Source organism: Hoplias malabaricus, chromosome Y (assembly GCF_029633855.1).
Source record: "Hoplias malabaricus isolate fHopMal1 chromosome Y, fHopMal1.hap1, whole genome shotgun sequence".
In the NCBI taxonomy this organism is placed as follows: domain Eukaryota; kingdom Metazoa; phylum Chordata; class Actinopteri; order Characiformes; family Erythrinidae; genus Hoplias; species Hoplias malabaricus.
In genome coordinates, this window is record NC_089820.1 from 74,646,317 (window position 1) to 74,662,667 (window position 16,351).

General features: G+C 38.3%; 2 protein-coding genes across 3 annotated transcripts; both read right to left on the reverse strand.

The window, feature by feature from the left end:
- Positions 1-369: 369 nt before the first annotated feature.
- Positions 370-9,795, reverse strand: LOC136678805 (epidermal retinol dehydrogenase 2-like). 2 transcript variants are annotated; one of them, XR_010796496.1, is made up of 8 exons: positions 9,636-9,795; positions 7,966-8,304; positions 6,731-6,862; positions 6,040-6,139; positions 4,378-4,522; positions 3,335-3,460; positions 1,785-1,998; positions 370-1,150 (listed from the first exon to the last, which is right to left on the reverse strand). XR_010796496.1 is itself a non-coding variant. In XM_066656945.1 (7 exons), the coding sequence occupies exons 2-7, from the start codon at positions 8,281-8,283 to the stop codon at positions 1,902-1,904; spliced, it is 918 nt and encodes a 305-aa protein (XP_066513042.1). In that variant the 5' UTR covers positions 8,284-8,304; positions 9,636-9,795; the 3' UTR covers positions 1,162-1,901. The 2 variants fall into 2 exon arrangements, 1 of the variants encoding a protein (XP_066513042.1); XM_066656945.1 differs by lacking the exon at positions 370-1,150 and having other exon boundaries at positions 1,162-1,998.
- Positions 9,796-10,656: 861 nt separating this feature from the next.
- On the reverse strand, positions 10,657-15,521 carry LOC136679722 (proenkephalin-A-like). The gene is made up of 4 exons (XM_066658388.1): positions 15,302-15,521; positions 14,386-14,527; positions 12,031-12,267; positions 10,657-11,618 (listed from the first exon to the last, which is right to left on the reverse strand). The coding sequence occupies exons 2-4, from the start codon at positions 14,521-14,523 to the stop codon at positions 11,367-11,369; spliced, it is 627 nt and encodes a 208-aa protein (XP_066514485.1). The 5' UTR covers positions 14,524-14,527; positions 15,302-15,521; the 3' UTR covers positions 10,657-11,366.
- Between the last annotated feature and the right edge of the window lie 830 nt (positions 15,522-16,351).

Genomic DNA, 16,351 nt, shown 5'->3' on the forward strand with positions numbered 1-16,351 from the left:
TGAAGATATTGACTTTTATGACACACATTACGTTCTAAACGTATATATTATTGAATTTTAAAATAACCGTATTTTAATGTATAAAAAATCGATGTATCGCCTCAAATGTCAAAATTACTAGCAATGATTTAGTGAATTTGAAATACATTTTAAAATGATAATTTTTCTTAAATATATTTAAATATTCCAACATTTTGCTTTATTATTTTGAAATACAGATTTAAAATATTTGGTATTTTAAAATACTGACTCATCATCCTGAAATTACTTTTTTCCCCTTGACATTTATTTTTACAAATTTTACAAAATAAGGCATTAATAGGGTTAGATGTCACTTAAATAAACTCTGTCCAGGATGTGTTCCTGCTTTGCACTCAGTGATTCTGGCTTCGGGCTCACTGCAACCCTGTTGAGGATGTAGTGGTTGCAGAAGATGAATGAATGAATGAATGAATGAACAAACACCTACATAAGATTTTATGATATCTGACAAAACCCTACATAAACATTCATAGACTTATTCCAACAAATGTCAGTTGTCATAATTGTTTCTAGAACAAAACGGACTTGGCAGAATAAGGCTCATATTCTGAGCTCTGATTATGTTGGAGGCGAATGCAGTGTTAAATTGGAAGTCGTCATTTTCTTCCCCCATTTCAAAGATCCAACACATCGGCCAAGTGACCTACAGTAAAGTGTGAGCTGCAATTTCACGTCCTGAAATAACTTCCACACCAAGCACCAAAGAATAACAAAAAAAGAAAGCAGTGAAATCCTTTGAGACAGAGAGAGGAAACATATCCAAGAGCCCAAACACAGTGTGTATTTCTTTCCCCATTTTCTTTTTTTTCTGTGATTTTCTGAGTTTTTTTTTTGTTTTGTTTCCTGTTGTGCAGCAGTGTGAATATGGCTCTGTTTGATGAGCTGTGGAATGAGGTTCTATGATGGCTCATACACACACAAAAAATAAAAAAATAAATCTTCCTTCTTCTGCTCCCTGCAGCTGAGTCAAATCCAACTCTGGCTAGAAATTCGAATCTTGCCTTATCTCACCCTCTCACTTTTGTCAGGGTCACTCAAGGTCAAGCCTTGTGCTGGAGGATGATCCAGGTTCTTGTTCTCACCGGGAGGGTGTATTTGTGGGTGTGAACTGCATTTGAAAAGATAAAGTTTTATTTCTGTCAGCAAGATTTCAAACACAGTTTTTCATTTATTACATTTCCTGGAGGTCTCTGAAGATCAGACAATCCACTTACTAAGATCCAAGACAACCCACTTGCGTAAGGAAATGGGACGGTCAAAGGAGGATAAATCAGAAATAAAAGTGAATGATTAAAACTGTGAAGGACTCCTAACAGCCACGCAAGACCTGGAGCTACACCAAAATGATCCCCTAAAAGATCCAGAACTCATCATCTGACATCAGCACCTGTCTCAATGCTGTCATGGCTAAATGCAATCAAATCTTTGCAGCAAGGGATGTTGTCTTAAATACTGAACCTTTTCACAATATTCAAATTTTCATTAGTTGTCAGTTATAATCATCAAATTAAAAGAAATAAACACTTGAAATACATCAGTCGGTGTGTAATGAATGAATATATTAAGTTTCACTTTTGGAATGGAATTACCGAAATAAATGAACTTTTTCACTATATTCTACTTTTATGACCCGCCTCTGTATATCCACAAACATATGGCCATAATATTTAACTATAACTGTAAACGTAGACAGATGTTAGGACCCGAGGAACTGTTTGGGAACAGCTGTCCTAAAGAAATACCTGTGTTTTTCTGTGTAATTTCTTTCTGCTGCACCAATCTCAGCCTTCGATGCCAGGTGTCTTGACATCATCTTTTGTTCTAAAATAGTGGATTCTTTTAAGGCAGTCTCATGGTATTTAATTCTCTTTCTTCTGTCTTCCTTTAAAGGTATCCATGAAGCTTAAAGCTCCAAAGTAACTTCTCAGGAGCACCGCTTCCTTATATGGCACCAGGCTGTAAAAACATACACAACACAACAGGGAAGTAAATACATATACAGATATATATATATATATTCATAACATTGTGAAAAACTGCAAAAGGCCATATAACTCCTGTAAAATCTCAGGACAATGCTGATTGACAGAAGTATTTCTGCTTATCGGAACTTGATCTGAAAAGACAACTGGCCTCCTTTCATTCTCAGACTGTGATAAAATCAGGACTTCAGCAGGACACTCCTTGTCCAGCGCTTATCCTGAGAAAAATCTCGTATTAGTGTTAGAGCCCATTCAAATTGAAGGATCTTAAAATGAAAGAAGCCGGCATCTCTGGAAAAAGACAATGAGCCGCTCATTTGCACATTAAAACAAAAGTTGTGAGACGACAGCCTCGATTTAACTCGCCTCTTCGTGATTTTAATAAATCTGTCAAGGCTCAGAGGAGTGAATTCTCAACAACAGCCACTTCTCTACACCTGCAGAGGGGATATTACCATAATAAAGATCACAGCCTTGTATTTGAATACGGCAGCCACCGATAACTCTCCTGCCGTCCGAATAACAACCGCATCATCTCCTGTTTGGGATTAATTGAATTATTTTTCCATAGCCAAGGTGTGACAGCTCACTCAAAAAAATACAAAAATAAAGATGCCTCATTATCTGCACGAGTCTGTGCTGTCTATCTGCTGCCACAAATGGTCACTACTAGGCAAATAAACCTTTCTTACAATGGTGTACATCATTGCTGTTATAAAACATCCGTAAGTGACATCACTAATGTTTATGTGGCTGAATATTTTATGTGGAGTTTGTGATCCTGAACTAATCATCACACATCAGTACCTGACCTAATTAATAATCATCATAAATGTTGGATGACACAATAAAACTACTTCTAATCTGGATGTGAACGCTTCATAACAAGAGGATCTAACCCTGAAAGACATGTCCAGACAAAGTGCCACCACAACCGTGTTAATAGAGGTCTAACACCCACACTGTGATTCATATTCTATATATAAGCAACTGTAGTTGAGCAATTTTAAAAAGTTGAAGATGATTAGCTTTAAAAGGAACACACATTTGAGTTTTATTTTCTGCTCCCCCGAGTGTAATTCAAAGTTACAGCACTGTACTGAAATCAGTGGGGAGGTGGAGGGAATGGGGAGGGTTTACTGCCCTACTCCAAAACTTACATAGTGCAGTTTCTTCAATGCCGAGCCCAAAGTGGCGATGACAGAGGACCTATGCTCCTTATTACGAATTAGTGGGTCATCACAAAGATTTTGAAGCTGTAATTTTAAGGTAAAAATATTACCTAGTGTTCCTTTAAGATGTGGTCTTACCTTTTCAGGATCATTAACAGGTAAACAGACCGGGGAACGTAAAGGAATGTCTGGTTGGTCTGAATGGCGTTCACAATCTTCTTCGCAACGTAGTCCGGCTCCAGAAGGGGAAGCAGTCGTGGCCATCTACAAAAAAAAAAAAAGAAAAACCCAAAGGTATACAATTGTAAATTATTAACATTATGTAAATAATGTTTCTAAATATTGAACCTTTAGAGCAATACCATGTGTTTAAATGGAAAATGGAGGGGGAGGAGTGTGTTTATTTCAGTGCACAGATTATTAATGTTAGTGTTATAGTCTGTCTCTGTTCTTGTTGTTATACAAACACCAATGATATTTTTGCCAATCAAGCATTTTTCATGTTTAAACTATTAACCACAAACACACACCAGGAAGTGCTTTAGAAGTAAACAGTGCCTCCTCGCTTCAAAGCACTTATTCCCTGATACAGTGTGTCAAACTCTCTCCTGAAAACAGCCTCAGGGATCTAAGCCCATTAATCCACCTGAGACTTGAATCAACAGGATTAACAACAACTCAATAGCCCACCCATCTGTGTTACAGCCAGAGGGGACTTGTTGTTAATACACATAATAAAAGCTATTTCAGCTGCTGTTTTTAGAGACTTCTGGGGACAACCATCAACTCGCCAGAGGTGGGACGTGAACCGGGTCGGGACAGAGAGCCGCTCTCTGCCAACCAAGCAAACCCGGTTCTCATCCAATGTCGAGGAAGACGACTTTCTTGGATTTTCCCCTTGCCAGAGGAGTTCCCTTCCCTTTTGAGTTTTTGATTCCTTCTTGGTTCCAGTGGAGCTGGATCTATGATAGCACTACCATACTCTGAGAAGTGGAGGAAATGTTTATGTCCATGTAGAGTCCCTTCTGTAGGTGGACTCTACAGAAAAGCTATTTCAGCAAGAAAAGAAACTGAGAAGGAATCAACAAATTAATGAATTAATGGACTAACCGACAAAGTCTCTCCACATTAGAAATGATCCTGTACAGCACTGTACTTGTGAAACTTTGGATGGTACTTACTTTGTAATACAGCCGTCGAACATGCCTGTGTTGATGAAATAAGGGCACACGATTGTGGTTTTGACGCCGTCGTGTCCCATTGCTACAAGCTCCAGCGCCACAGACTCAGCAAAACCCACAACAGCAAATTTACTGGCACAGTAATCTACAAAGAGAAAATATATATATATAAATATAGCTATATAATAACATAAGGCCAGGTGGCGGCACGGTGGCGCAGCAGGTAGTGTCTCAGTCACACAGCTCCAGGGGCCTGGAGGTTGTGGGTTCGATTCCTGCTCCGGGTGACTGTCTGTGAGGAGTTGGTGTGTTCTCCCTGTGTCTGCGTGGGTTTCCTCCGGGTGCTCCGGTTTCCTCCCACAGTCCAAAACCACACGCTGGTAGGTGGATTGGTGACTCCAAAGTGTCCGTAGGTGTGAATGTGTCTGTGTTGCCCTGTGAAGGACTGGTGCCCCCTCCAGTGTGTATTCCCGCCTTGCGCCCAATGATTCCAGGTAGGCTCTGGACCCACCGCGACCCTGAACTGGATAAGCGCTTACAGATAATGAATGAATGAACATATGGCCACCATCATCTAGAGACAGGAAAATCAGAAAGTGACTTTCAGCACTTATTTTACCCCTTATTACTTATTACCCCCCACCCCCTCACCTTTCAGTTTGGAATGAGTCCCTGACAGGCAAGAATGCACTTGCCCTGTGCGCCTGAGTAAGTCATGCTTTATTTTGATTGTGAAATAAGATACATTTTGGTGAAAGACTACACCCAAACCCCGCCCACATTTAATGCTCTATAAATCCTCAATAAATCCTGACACAATTGAAACACAATGAATTCTGGGAAAGCTCTGCTGCTGAAGTGTTTGCTTACACCATCTTGGTCCCTCACCCCTCCCAGGGCTCATCCAATAATCTTCACTTAAGCTGATAAAGTGATGGGATGGATTTTAAGGTGGAACTGGGATTCCTGCTTGGGGAAATAATGAAGCCAAATGAAGGCCTTGTTAAAACTAGAATTAACTTAAGTAGTTAAGCTCAGCTTGTCCCAGTTCAGACATGAAGTAGGTGTATTTGATGAGTGATCTGAAAACATCCGCACTGTTTGAAAAAACGTCACTCTAGTGGTACCTTTTGCTGTCACTAATGTGGCACCCTCTAGGGTACAATTCTGTACTCTCAGAACCTCACAATTAAACTAAATCGAAAGTAACAGCATGTGTGACTTTACACACAATTCACAAGTGGAATAAACAATTACTCAACCTTTCGCCGACAGATTAACATTCAGCTTTGAGCCAGTAATCATTCAGCGTAATTATATTATGATTTCTATAAAACTCCTCTTATTGGACCCAGGCAGACAGGGCGGAGTGACAGTGACTGCAATGAAACGGAGTTGAAGTGTGTGTTTGAGTGAACTTGAGTGTGACTTGAACTCGAATTGTATTATTTGTGTTGAATAAAATCATCTGAACTCTTGGTACCAGACACTGCATTTTTTAGCGCATGAGTCTCAATTTTCAGTTTCCTGTTGTGTCTGTTTAAAGTCACTGAGCAACAATCTCATCACCGGACCTGTTTGCGATTGACTTAGGGCCTTGGGGGTGCTGTATTATATATCAGTTTTTTGTCACATTAAAGAGGGAAGAGGTGAGAAGCTCACCTGCCAGTCCATTCACACCCAGCAGGCCTGCAGTACTGGCAACACAAACCAGATGCCCGTGATTTTTTGCAGTCATCGCTGGAAGGAAAGCCTTATATGTCTGAAAAAACAAGCAAAAAATAAAGACGAGGTGAGGATTGACTTCTAAAACTGAACAAACAGCATGGCACTGCTTTGCTTAAGGTTTGCTGGAGGAAAACATCTGACAACGTTAAAATGAACCAACATTTTCAAAACGTTGCTCTTTATTTATTAGCTCCATAACACGATTCCTCCGAATGCAGCTAAATATGTTAAAATGAATATAAACAACACAGATTACCATGAGTACTGATATACTCTACACGTAGAAATCCGCAATTGTAGGCGAAAACAGTGTAATAAACTGCTTCTGACATGTATAGGCTGAGATACATTGCTCAAAGCTCACAAAAAGTAGCACGCTAATATCACTTGCCATGTACAAAATTTTCATATTTAATAGCTACTTTAATCATATTGGAGTTTAAGGGCATTTTCCTTAAATGAAAATTTACTTTAAATACAAACTCTTAAGAAGCTCAAAGCTTTCAAACACCAAATAAAACAAAGCACAGAAAGAAGATTTTCTTTTAATAACTTCCATTTGACCTTCCACTAAAGCAAAAGTTCAGCAGCACTGATGAATTCAGAGCAATATTTTGTGAAATACCCAGAAGTGTGCCATTGTGTTAACTTGGAGAGTCTTCTCAATCACAGCATCTGGAGAATCTAGAAACTTCTTGCCTGTCACAATACCAGCATTGTTTATGAGAATGGTTACATCTCCAACTTCTCTTTTGACCTGCAAAACACAAACACAGGCCTAAACAACAAGTAAACATACCTCAATTAACTGCCATCCAAACTAGGATTATTATTTCTAAATGAAAAAGAGAGATGCTTTAGAGAACAATGGCACTGAAGTGTAAGAAAGACTAGTTTGAGAAAATAAAGAATATCCATCCATCCATCATCTGTAACCGCTTATCCAATTTAGGGTCGCGGAGGGTCCAGAGCCCACCTGGAATCATCCGCCGCAAGGCGGGAATACACCCTGGAGGGGACGCCAGTCCTTCACAGGGCAACACAGACACATTCACTCACGGACACTTTCGAGTCGCCAATCCACCTGCAACGTGTGTTTTTGGACTGTGGGAGGAAACCGGAGCACCCGGAGGAAACCCACGCGGACACGGGAAGAACACAAAATAGAGAATATGCAGCACCTAAATAACATTCAGCCAGCAGTGGCTCTGTGGTGGTCCCTTTCTAAGGGGACATAGTCTCACCCTTCGCCAAAAATGAACACAGTTGTGGGACTTAATGAAACATCCTTGAACTGCTTTGGTCAAAATGCCACAAGGAACAAACCCTACAGCAGTGTTCTCTCTTTGTCTAAAGCAGTGAGGGGCAAGAAGCAGAAGCTGTGCTTTTTAGCTCAGTTCTTTTCCTTTTCCATTGTTTCTGCGCTTGTTGTGTCTCTTAAAATAGAGGGCGGAACAATATGTAAGTCTCTGGAGTTGACATTAGAAGCAGAGGAGAATCAGAACATTTTTTCCCTTTAGCCCTTGTTTTCTGTACTACATAACCCACAGGAAAGAGACTGGGAGGTCTTGTTTCACAGTGTATGGTTTTGTGGGCTCCAGATCCACACAATAAAGTGTTTTTCATACTATGTCCTACTTTACAAAAGTCATTAACATCCCTATTGAAACTAAGCTTACCTAAGTAATCTACACTGATCGTGTACATGTACACAAAATTAATAAGAAAATTTAGACCAGACCTTAACAAGTTTTCTGTCTAAAGGAAATGCTTTTCATTCCAGACATAAAAACGTCACCTCCACTGAGAGCTGGTCTGTTTCCCTTTGGACTGGTCGTGACAGGTTTACCCTGAGCTTACCTGATCTGCAAGTCGGTAAACCGCATCCCTATCACTGCAGTCAACTCGGTAATAATTCACACGTGAAGCACCCTTCTCTTTCACAGCTTGGGCTGTTTCCTTCAGACCATCCACATTAATGTCCCAGAGCACTAGAGACACGTCCATCGCCGCAAACTCCAAGGCCAGCAGTCGACCGATCCCACTCCCTGCTCCTGTGATTAGCACCGTCTCCCCGGCTATATTTTTCCTCATTGGGATGAAGAATTTTACAATGGCCTCTAGGACATAGTAGATGCTATACACTATCAAGTGTAGAGTCTCCAGGATGAAATTCATAGTGAGCTGCTCTTACGGGACCTAATGGAATAAATAAAAGAAATGACACCAAGAAAAAAGACATTAAATTTGAGCAATATGTTGTTCTATGGTTAAAGACTGTTTTCCTCTGTTGCTCTGCACACTTCGTTAGATCCCATTCACTCTTCAATTTGTCACAGAGCAAGTATAATTTGGGTGGTGGATCATTCTCTGTGCTGCAGTTGGTGACGAGTTATTGTGTGTTGTGCTGGTACGAGTGGATCAGACACAGCAGTGCTGCTGTCCACTGAAGAAGTACTAGAGCACAACCAACACAAACTCTGCAGCAACAGATTAGCTAGTGTCTCTGACTTTACATTTACAAGGTGAACCAATGAGCTAGGTGTGTCTAACAGAGTGGACAGTGAGTGGACACAGTTTTTACTCCAGCAGCACTGCTGTATCTGATCCACTTGTACCAGCGCAACACACACTGTCAGTGCAGCGTTGAGAATGATACACCACCCGAATCATACCTACTCTGTGGTGGTTCTGACCATTTGCAGAGTCACGAATGTACTACAGTTTGCACATACTGAACTACAAATTGCACCTATATGGCGACTGGAGCTGATAATATAGACAATGATTGTAGAAACAAGTTAATTTTAATGCCATAGCTGGTGTGTATAAACGTGGAGTGTGATTGCCTGGGTGGTATTGATTAAATTCAAGTTTACATTATCTAATGTGATCAGTATCAAGGTGCACAGATCATTACAGGATCAAACAGTGTGATAGAGTTAGCTAAAGTTTACAATAATGAGATGAAGTGGTAAAGCACAAAGGGAAAAAAGACCATAGCAAGTAGCAGTCAAAGTAAAACTCTCATAAATATTTATGTTACCACTATTTCTAGTAAAGAAGGCTGAAGACTGAAGCACTTACTGGGCATTATCTATAGTTGTTTTACATTTTAAATGTATTATTACTATTCTCTTTCAGAAAGAACAATAAAAAAATAACAGTAGGTTGTAGATGGCTCTTTCCTAGATAATGTACTCTAGACTTTGCTGTACATAAAAAGTATCCACATTAAGCTTAAAGGTGTATTTTTGTTGTTATGTTCTTCTTTAAATAAATTAAAGTCCAGGAGACTACGATTTCACTGAGTAAGTGACAACTGAAGAACAGTAAGGTCAGGTGGACAAACAGTGAAAAGTAAGTTGTAAACAACTCTAGATACTGGTAAAATCAACAACAAGTTTCAGTGGAATGAGTTAAACTAACTAAAGTAGTGGAAGGAGAATTAAATGCATGTAACGAAAGTATTTTCCTCCAAAACACAGCAAGTTAAATGAGAGAAGTCAGAGAATCCCTTCTTCGCTTACCTCCTTCCCTTCGACTTTCAGATAAAAAGTGCAGGATTTGCGGGGTTAAACAATAAAACCAAGTTATTTCAAATACTGAGCGAGAGTTATTACATGGCAATCGCTCTGAATGACGCTAGTAAAATCGTTCAGAAAGGTGTTTTCCCTCCTCTTCCGACATCTGAACCACACCGCATTAACCACCATCCTGTCACGTGACCCTTCCCGCGGGACACCTGTTTCGCGAGGGCTTCTGGGTGTTATCATTAGCATGCTAATCATGCTAATGATACAAATAAACTCATTTTACAGATTGTCTCAGTAAATATAATTTTTACGTTTCTGTATGTGTGCTGATAATACTGCGGTTCTAAACTACATAAACTATTCTTCATGAAATTTTCATTTTTAGGTTTTCACATCATTACAATTTTCTAACATTGATGACTATTGTCCGGAAACTGAGAATAAAATTCTCCTTACCTTAATCATTCTTTGTTTAAATTCACAGAATTCAACACCATTCATATGTTTATGGTTACACATTTTAAATGCTTCTAATGAAATTGTAAACTGCAAAGTAGAAGGTTTGCATTACAAAGCACATTATTTCAGCAGACAATGTCGAAGCAGTTATTTTCTGATGTTCTGAGGAATGTCTCTGTCAGATATGGCCTGCTGCACCCCAGCGTGATATGCAATTATGATAAATATTTTCAGGCTTCACAGACCCATTTCCACAATTGGCTGGAGGTAAACATCTTGAATAATAATGGACTAATTTCAGAAGATAAGTTCTGGATGTCAGGATTTTATCCATTCTTTCTGTTTTCTACAAACTGTTAATAAATATTTGGTTACAATAGCATCATAAAAAAAAAGATTTAAAATAAAATTTTTGGGAGTCTATTGCCATTTGAGAGACACAATGCATGGTATTCACATTCATTTCCTAAGAGAGGAGCACATCACGTAACTGATTTCTGCAGTCAGATGAATTTATTGTACTCTGTACAGCTAATAGATCATAAATGCTGCTTTGATTTGAACAGAGAGTGAAAGCATTTGAAATTGAATGCAACAAGCATCAGCACTGACATATGTATATGTAAAGATTTTAAATAATGGAAAATATTGGCCCTCAAGTGTACAGGCAAAAAAAAAATAGGCTAATTTTTAGGTGAAAAAAAACAACAAAGCAGCAGTGTATATTCTGTAAATTCTGATTCTGAAAATAATTGGAGTATTGTGCAAACATCCACTGAATGGTCACCATCTGCAAGTGTCTGGGATTCTTCTCTGTACAAAAATAGCAATGCAGACATTGATACTGAAGGGTAAACATAAACTCTGAAATGAAATAAAAACACTAGTGGACAAACAGGGCTTTTTTAAATAGAAATATACATTAGCACAGACCAAAACAAGATGCTGTCATTTTTGCATATAAAAATAACAATAAATGAAAGAAGTACATTGGTAAGCTCTGCACATACAGCTGTGTGTAAAAGTTTGGGAACTCCCAGTCAAATGAAGCATTTTTTTTTGGTTTTCTCATTAGGAAAGTGAAGATAAGGTCTTGACAGGTCTTAGCTTAAATATGCCATTTTTTGCACAGGTCCTTTTAACTGGCTGAGTATTGAAAGAAGTGTAAAGTTAAAATCAACAAATTTTCATTTGACCAGGAGAGCCCATATTCTGCAAATTACTGTATTTGTGATTGGTTTACGATGATTGTCCTTTCAGCGGTTCTTAATCCATGAAACCCCCATATCTCTTCTCAGGGACTGCTGTCTCTCTTCCATCCTTCCAGCGTTTGTAGAGGCCGTAACCCACCCTCGTCATGAAGCCCCCATAGCGTTTCTGGAGGTCTTTCCTCACCTCCTCAGGCCTGATTTCTGACCTTAGGATCTCCTTCAGGAGATCCAGCTGCTCCTCCACTGTGCCTTGGTCATCATCCTTTTTCATAAAGCCTCCATACTTCTTACTTGGGCTAGAGAGAATCTAAAAAAAATAATATAATATTATTTTCTCGTTAAAACATTTATAAACCTTTTTCAAAGAGATAGAATTGCACACAGTTTGCTATTTCTCTAGGTCTGTAGGTTAATGACTGGGAAGATTGACTCTGATTCATTCAAATTTCCTCCCTTGATGCACACAAATGCTATTTGAGTATTAGTAGCGCCCCCTTGTGGAGAATCAGCAACTTCTGCCAAACAGGAGAAGTTCAAAACTCTTTAAATGTTTTGATGAGTTTGGTCCTCATGGCACTTTCTAATTAAAATAGAAACAAAGACTAATTTAAAAATAGAGATGCATTTATAAATGAACTCACATTTTTACAAAATTCAGATTTCAAGTATCAGCTTTGATTAATTACTAGCTTTTTACTCAGTCCTACTTTTACGCTCACCTCTGGTCTGTCGCTGTCAGTTGTGTCACTGACCCCACTGACTTCTGAGGCTTTCTTCATCATAAACCCTCCATAGCGCTTCATGAAGCCGCCATATTTCTTGGCCAGCAGGTGCTCCACATTTTCCTCGTCCAGCTTAAGGCCATCGATGGCATCACGCTCCTCTTCTGTCAGGACGTCCCTACACATCTCCAGCTTCCTGGGGTCCATAATGCCCCCACATTCCAGTGTACAGCTCTGAGATGAAGAAGATCATGGCCCAAATTCAGCAGTTATAAAAGTATGAAGACTGCTAAACACCAATGACACCTATATATTCTCTTACTGTTGATGTATATTCAAACACAAGCAGCAGAGAGTAAGATAGCAAACAACCATTTATTAAATCACATCATGGGTTTAACAACAATACTAATAAGCTGATAATGGGTGAGCCATCACAGTAGTATTAGTGTTAATTATAATCATAGAATATTGCTATTAGTAGCTGTCTGAAAAACAAAAGTAAAATGTTTTTGACAAAAAGCAGCTGGAAATATGTAGCGGTAGGGGGATAATAATTTGCCATATAGTACATGAAGGTTTATATTTTTATCATACGCAAAGAAAACAATGTTATGTGCCCAGCGCCAGTTCAAAAAACTAGACATGTCCAGGCTTGTACGCAATAGTGAAACGTGAACGACTAAATGTAATCTGTTATTATACCTTTATGACACATCAGTGCAACCTCAAAGACCTCTGGAGTTGGTTAATTAAATTCATTCTCCACCAGGTGGCATCTCCTAGCTTTACTGTTCCCCAAACCTTCTGCTTTATTAGAGTTCAACAGCTGAGGTGTTTGAAACTAAGTGTAATTGTTTCAGATTGTAATAATAATTAATGGTAATCCTCATTATTATTTTTTTTTATCTCTGCTACTAAAGCTTCTGCTACCACATCTGTCCATTAGTGAAGCATTAGACTGCAAATTGGTGGAAAGGGGGTGTATTGGGGGTGCTATAATACACCTTTGATATAGCAGGGGTTTCAATATTTTTATTTATTTTTTGATAAAAATATACATTTAAACTCATGCAGAAAAATCCATTCTGTTTTTATTTTATGAAATATCCTATAGTTATGAAATATTTCAATATTCAATATGACATTTGGGAGAATTGCTTAAAAAAGTAAAACGTTTGAGAGTTACAATCCTAGTAGAAGTGTTATGCACTAGTTTTACAATCAATAAATATGATAATATTGTCCATATTTCTTGCACTAACACTTTTTTCAGAGTGAATGGAAGTACTTAATACACACCTCTGATCAGAGCATTATTGCTACACGCAGATCATTTGCATAAAAGCGTTTACATAATCGGGCAAAAAGTGAGGAATCCAGCAGTGAGAACAGCTGCTGGATCCATTAAAATCTCCACGAGAAACCAGTAGAAACACAGCCATAAAAACTTGAACACATCTCACTACAGCTGATCTCATTAGATGAGTTCAGCAAGGGACAACAGTTCATAAAAACTAGCACAAATCACATTTTACCAGCAAATAAATTCCTTGTTTTTATCTTATTTGGACTCTTAAATTATTCTTTTATATTTGGTCTCAAGAGATATATACTCCTGTTTAAAATATTACAATAATATTTGCACCATGAAATATACAGTAATACATTTAATATAATAGTTTTATGTTTTTTTTATTATTAGAACTTAATTTTATCCATCATTTCTCTATCATAATATAATATAATATACATTGTAAACAATTTTGAACAATTTTTGGGTACATGTATTAATACTGTTACGCTTTTTATGTACAATATCACCTTCAAAACCATTGTTAGGACTGCAAGCTGCATATAAAGAAATGATTTTTATATGTATAGCATGTAAAATTCAGTTTTGTGATAGAGCACGTATCACAATTGAATAATAAATGAATTATACACATATATTATAACTTCAAATATTATCCAGATAATGAGCTAGAATCGTCATTAAAATGTATTAATGTTAAATACTAAGGTTCAATTAACTGATTTATGTGAAAAATAAAAATAAAATATTAAAATAAAACAATTGTACTACATTATTTGTTCAAAACGTAAATTGTGAATAAAAGTGTGTAAAAATGCGATTCTCTTTCGGAATTTGTAAAAGAACTCAGTAAAACAATCACAATATCTATAAGTTACTAAATTTGTGCATTTACTGCCAGGCTAAACTTGGTGGAAACTGATGTGATATATTTTTTGAATGCAGAAATGAGGCACATAATTGAAGGAAGAGCGTTTAATACTGCATTTATCCAAGTGTTTAGAGTCATTGTCTTTAGAGTGGAAAAGAGCTCTTACCCCAGAGCTGCTCTCCACTCGCTGCTCCAGAATAGTGTAGACGCAGACGGCACACTGCCGAGAGCATTCAGACCTCACTGAAACAGCCAAACTGCTCAATGCCAGCAGCCAACACACGCTCACTCTCAGCAGCGCCATGGAGCTGCAACAAGAGACAAACACAGGGAGTTAATAAAGAATGACTTAACAAGTGTAGCATGGATCCATCTGCCAACTTCAAACAAACTCCTGGATCAAGTCTCAAACAGAAATAATGTCCTGGGGCAACTTCTGAAAAAAGGTAGGTGAAGCATGAAACATTGTGTTTACAGTATTAATATTTCATGAATCTCATAATGGATATTCGCTTTCCATGCAAACCCCAACAGCACTGTGTTATTCAATGTGACAATGCACTTAAAAGGAATTCTCCAGCCTCTTTCCTCACGTTTCTCATCTGCTGCATTGATGTTAGATAATCAGATCTTGTGGATTTTTTTTCCAAATGATGGTTTCCAGGTAAAAAAGATAAAACCTCCTGACCCACATGTTTAAAGTGGGTGTCAATGGGCAGTTGTTAAAAAACCCAAAGCAAACCAAATAAGTAAAAGTGTCCCAAATTTTAATGTTAAAAAAGAAGGAAAAAACTTTTTCTTTTTTACTTTTTATGTTGAAGAAGTTTCATCATATGTAAATCATATCATATGGCAGTCTGTGTTTTTGAATAATACAGAAATATTAAAAAATAAACTGCAAAATGGTTTTGTTCTGAAAGCAGCAGTACACCAGTACACACACACACACACACACACAAATATATATAAATGTATATCTATATATCCCTCTATACTTGGTAATTGCACCTGCACTGCAATTAAATTTAATTTTATTTGATATTAGTTCAGTTCAATATTCTCCTTTTTTTCTACACACTCACCTGTTTAGTGATACTTTCTGTCCCACTCCTCTTGCAGCTGGCAGCAGTGTTGGTTGTTTCTGATGATACTGAGCTGTATCCTCCCCTTTGTGTTTGCCCCTAGTACTGACCACTGCTGGACGAGTATGTGTATGTGTGTGTGTGTGTGTGTGTGTGAGAGAGAGAGAGAGAGAGAGAAAGAGAGAGAGAGATGATAGAGTGCACAGCTCTCTGAGCGTCTCTCCACCCCGTCCCGTGTGGACATGACTATCAGCAGTGGGGGTCTTTAAGCTGAAGCCCCTCTGTGATGTCACAGCCTACGTCCCCACTCCGCCATTGGAAACACTCAGCTGTAAAAATGACGTCTCCCATCACTGGTGGATGAATTATTAATCGCTGTGTAATAGCGGCTTTGTGTTTCATCGTGAAGCGTGACATTACTCTCACAGTAACAGTGTTTCCAGGTTAATCGTAGTTAAATGAGTCATAGCACAGTTCTGTTAACAGCTGTGGATTTTAGAACTTTAACATCTCCCCAACACGTCATCACTGTCTGAACAAAACCTTGTATCTCCAGAAATATAACGTTTCAAGGGAAAAAACAAAATTTTGAACTCGTAATAGAAGTTACTTTAAATTAAAGTCAATTAACAGAACATTGGTAATTATTGTTCTCCTTCAAGCGTGTTGAGCTTTCTAATGTTGCTGGGTCAGGGGCAGTTTGAAAAGAAGCAGTGGTGAGCTTCATTTAACCTATAAGTAAAGCTTTCAGCTGTAGCAAGAAAAGCATGAAATCTTTAATATGTTCATCTTTTTCACTTCAAAATCAACAAAATGAGTCCCTGAAGGCTTTGAAAGAACTGTTCATCTCAGCTACTCACTTATGTCCTCATCACACACACACACACACACACACACACACACACACACTCCACCACAGAGCTCTCTCTCTCTCTCTCTCTCTCTCTCTCTCTCTCTCTCTCTCTATGAGTATATTCTTACCCCATTGAATAATTGCTCAACGGTTTACAATGACAGGTTATATTTGTACATATAAACAACATGAGGGCG